Source organism: Chrysochloris asiatica, unplaced genomic scaffold (genome assembly GCF_000296735.1).
Source record: "Chrysochloris asiatica unplaced genomic scaffold, ChrAsi1.0 scaffold00004, whole genome shotgun sequence".
Lineage (NCBI taxonomy): Eukaryota > Metazoa > Chordata > Mammalia > Afrosoricida > Chrysochloridae > Chrysochloris > Chrysochloris asiatica.
Genome location: NW_006408522.1, coordinates 31225995 through 31231019, shown reverse-complemented (window position 1 = coordinate 31231019; position 5025 = coordinate 31225995). Strand labels below are relative to the sequence as shown.

At 34.7% G+C, this 5025-nt stretch overlaps 1 protein-coding gene across 2 annotated transcripts in view; it reads left to right on the top strand.

The window, feature by feature from the left end:
* The window catches only part of CASC4 (cancer susceptibility candidate 4), a 132907-nt gene that overhangs the window by 91102 nt on the left and 36780 nt on the right, over positions 1 to 5025 (top strand). For both annotated transcript variants that reach the window (XM_006831704.1, XM_006831703.1), the window contains exon 8: positions 563 to 733. In XM_006831704.1, the coding sequence (XP_006831767.1) occupies positions 563 to 733 (171 nt within the window). The remainder of the gene's footprint in view (positions 1 to 562; positions 734 to 5025) is intronic.

Here is a 5025-nt window from a genome sequence, read left to right as displayed (position 1 = left end):
GGCAGCGGTGGTGAGGTTGGCCCAGGATCGAGCACTGTTTCGTTCTGCTGTGCATGGGGTCGCTATGAGTCGGTTCCGACTCGATGGCACTTGACAACAACAATCCAGGTGAAACTGATAAGAAAGAATGAAGAATTAATAATTATTAGTCACTCTATAGATGAAGATGATTTAGAGATTACTAATTTCAGAAGTCTTACTGGAGTGTGAAGATTTCTCACAGAAATACGGAGTTTGGGTGGAAGGAAAAATATAAATATTATTGCCATTTTAATCTTTGGGTTTCTGCTCTATATCCCTTTGAAAAGTAGGTTTATATTCAGTATTAGAGATACTTACCTGGGAAAAGTTAGTAAACTTCTGGCAGCTGAAATGACTTTTGTTAAGGAAGTTTGTGTTGACAAATAAAAATAAAGCTTTTTTTTTTTTAAAGCAACATGACTACCATTGGGTAAAAATCTATCTAAGCTTTTTGAAGCAAGTCTTAAGAAATTCTTATGTAAAAATATTATCTTAATATTTGTTTTATTACTGGTTTTTTTTTTTTTCCTCCCCACCATAGATTCACACATAAACCACAATGGGAACCCTGGTACTTCAAATCAAATACCTTCCAATCCTCTTCAGCCTTTAATTCCAGGCCCAAATGTGGAGAGTGAACCCAGAATTCAAACAGATGTTCTAAAGCAGGCTACCAAGGATAGAGTTGGTGATTTCCATAAGTTGAAGCAAAGTAAGAATCAGTTGATGAATATTATGTTAAAAAATTTTATTTAAACATATGTTTACCAGTCTGAATTAATGTTTTTATTATTTTCTCTACTGAATGTGTAGTAAGTTGTTGTGTGTGCCATTGAGTCGGTTCCAGCCTATATAGGGTTTCTGAGGAATGGCTGATGAGCTTGAACTGCTGATTTTGTGGTTCAAACCCACTCGGCAATCCAGCGCATTAATCCATAGCACCATGCCAGGACTCCTGTAGTAAGTTAGGTACTCTTAAAGAGAATATGTGATGGTGACATTTAAAACAAAAGCAAGTTATAAGTAGATGGAAGTTATTTTAAAGAAGACTTTAAATGTTTTCTGTTCTCTACTATTAAATAATAAATTTCAACTGTGTTGATTGTTTCTAAAAGATGCTGTTACTTCCTATGACTGTAAGTTTCTTTGAAGAAGTAAGTAAAGATATATTTTGTGCTAGACCAATTAATGACAGTGTTGATTGGGCAGGAGGGAAGGCAAATAGTTTTGAAAAAGTGGAAGATTTTGGGAGAAATAAATCTGGGGAAACTACCATATGAAAGGCTCAATCCTTTACATTCCTTCCAGTTGTAGTTCATTTTATTTAGGTTTTCAGGAAACACAAACAGATTGAAGTATTGTTGACTGTTTCAGAGGTGTTCATTTTGATAAATGGATGATGGATTTTCAGTACGTTTAAGAAAAATTCTCGTAGTAAAGAATAATTTGGGCAGAATAGTGCCCTGTTGATCACATCCCTTAAACTGCACTTTTCATTGTTTCTACTTTTCACAGCTTCTTTCTTTCTTTACCTTCTAAACAGAATTTTTAATAGCTCCGGTTTGCCTTTGTTAGCTTTCTATGGTGTCTTCCATGCAACCACTGTTTAGAGTAGTGTTATTTGTACACAGGTTGCTTATAGAGTAAGAACTGCATGGTGTTAAAGTTGTGAATTAATGTTACGAATTTTTGTTGGTCTTTTAACAGTCATTCATATTATTTCATTTCTATATGAATATATAGTTTACATATATTTAATTATTTAATTGATCCTTGATACTTTGAAGCAATACTTCTACTATTGTATGAAACTTGTTTTTATTTACAAGAATGTGGCTAACATTTTAAATACAGTGTAAAAATGTTTTATCAAAATCCTATTAGGGTTTCTCCTGAATATTTTTATCCCTACAAAAAGAAATTTATAATAAGAGTATAACAATAAAATACCTTAATACATAAGATTTTCTAAAGTTTCTAGTGTTTTATCTTTAAACTATTTTGTTGTCTTACCTCTTTTGTTTTCCTTTTTTTAAACCAATGTTTATTTAAAATATGTGATAGAGAAATAATTATCAGAGAAATATAATCTTTATTCTTACTCCAAATTATTTTCATTTATTATATGTATATGTTGTTGTTAAGTGCTGCTGAGTCAGGTCCAACTCATAGCAACCTTCTATAGGGTTTCTGAGGAGCAGCTGGTGAGTTTGAACCGCCGACCTTGCAGTTCAAACTGACCTTGTAATCCAGTTCTTATCCTTAGATGCAATACCAGGACTCCATTAGTTTATGTTGCTGTTGTTATTAAGTGCCTTCAAGTTGGTTTCAATCCATAGTGATCCTGTATAGGGTTTACGAGGAGCGGCTGGTGAGCTTGAACCACCGACCTTGTGGTTCACACTGACATTGCAATCTAGTGCATTAACTCACAACGCCACACCAGAATCATTGCATGTACTATTTTGTTGTTCAGTTTACTCTCTTTGTTAAATATATTTTTATCTATTAGATAGTTACACTTGTCATTTTAAGTATATATGTGCATATATACACATAGATGCACACATACATGTACATACATATATTACACTGGGCTTAGGTACCAACAATAGTCTACTTACTGAATGTTTAGAGTATCTCATTTTGAATTGTCTTTGATGTCCCATCCCCCTTCCAGTTTATTTCCTGCTTGTTTGCATGCTGTAAGATTATTCTCTTTACCAGTTTAAAGTGTCACTGGAGATAATTAACTATATCTATTTCCCTAGGACCTGACCACAACAAATCTTTTCTTTTGATAATGTATTTACGAAAAGCTGTTTTAATAAGCATTTACTTCTAGTGATCAGGCCATTTCAGTGTGGAATTTTACTGTAATTATTTCTTGGTATATAATTTATCCATCAGTTTTGAACTAGTCTGAGAACTTTGAAGATTGATTTAATATCTTTGCATCAAGTCTTTATATAAATTCAGATAGTAACCTTTTATAAATTACTTGTATCAGTTTTCCTCTTCTATTGTTTTTCCCAACATGAAACTTTATTATGTTTTTTTATACAAGTTATTTTAAATTTAAAATTTTATTGTAATAAAAATATAATATAAAATTCACCAAAGTATACAGTTTAATGGCATTTAGTATGTTTATAGTGTTGTACAATTATTGTGACTATCGAGTTCCAGAACATTTCATCACCCCAAAAGAAAACCCTTTACTAATTTAGTTACATTCTGTTTCCACTACTTGCAGCCTCCAGCAACCACTAACCTGCTTTCTGTCGCTTTAATTTTGCTTTGCTATCATGTGTATCACTACTTTATTCTTTTTATAGCTGAAAAATAACCCTTTGTATGGATACACCAAACGAAAAAAAATAAACTAAACTCGTTGTCAATAGTTTCCTATTCATAGTAACACTATAGGACAGAGTAGAGCTGCCTGATCGAGTTTCTAAGCTTGTAAATATTTATGAATGCAGACTGGCACATTTTTCTCCTGAGGAGTGGCTAATGGGTTTGAACTACAGACCTTTCACTTAGCAGCTGAGTGCTTAGCCACTGCACCAACAGGGCTCCTTTTTATGGCTGTACCACATTTTATTTGTCCATCCATTTTTGGATATTTGGGTTGTTTTCGCCTTTTGGCTGTTATGAATTGTGCTGCTGTGAAGATTCAAGAGCAAGTTTTTTTCAACACCTGTTGTCAGTTTTTTTAACATGTACCTAGGAGTAGAATTTCTGAGGCACATGGTAATCCTGTGTTTAACTTACTTTTTGAAGAACTGCCAAGCTGTTTACCCTACTAGTACAACAGTTTGCATTCCTACAAGTAATAGATGAGGGTTCTAATTTCTGCACATCTTTTATCAACATCTGTTATTTTTTGTTTCTGTTTTGTTGTCATCCTAGTGGGTATGAAGGGAACTCTGGTGACACTATAGGATAGGTACAGGATTAGTAACCACAGGGTTGATCATTCAAACCCACCAGCAGCTATGTGAAAGAAAGATGAGGCTGTCTGCGCTCATAAAGATTTACAATCTTGAAAATCCTACATAGGTTTGTTATGAGTCAGAATCAAATAGATAGCAGTGGATTTGGTTTTTTGGTTGAGTGGGTGTGAGGTGTAGCTATGATTTTGATTGGTATTTATAGGTCTGGGATAGGTTCAGATTCAGATTGAAAAGGTTATCTAAGGACCACAGTCTCAGGGGTCCCACATTATTCTTCCATGTTGTCCAGGACCTTTGTGTTCCTAATCAGAACAGTTAGTAGTGGTAGCCAGGTACCATCTAGTTCTTCTGGTCTCCAGGTAGTGGAAGCTGTGGTTTGAGTAATTCCTTAGTTCTGTGGACTAATTGTTTCCTTGAGTGTTTGATTTTCTTCACTCTTCGTTGCTTTAGATGAGGAGAAACCTATAGTTGCATTATTAGAAGGCCACTCAATAGCTTTTAAGACTGTAGTTGTTATTTACCACAGTAAGATGTAACACATTGTCTTATGAACTGTGATATGCCAATTGATCTAGATGTCCTCAGAGACTGTGATAACTGTTTCCTTTAGATTTAGACTTGCCCTGTTCAGTTTCCTATAACCCCTTTCTGACATGGTATATGTTACTTATCTGATGCCTGTAGGCATTGGAGTTTGTAACTCCTTTCTGTAGTATGGATATAGTAAAGAAACCTTGTAGTTGATCCATGGTAAAGATTAGCTCCTTGGAATCCATGGTTGTATAGCTAAATAAAATAAATTGAAGAGCAGAGATGTCAGCTTGAGGACTAAGGTGCGCCTGACCCAGGCTATGGTGTTTTCAATAGCCTCATATGGATGTGAAAGCTGGACAGTGAAAAAGAAAGATCGTAGGTAGAAGAATTGATGCCTTTGAGTTGTGGTGTTGGAGGAGAATACTGAAAGTGCCATGGACTGCCAAAAGAACCAATAGATCTGTTTTGGAAGAAGTGCAACCAGAGTGTTCCTTGGAGGCCAAGATGGCTA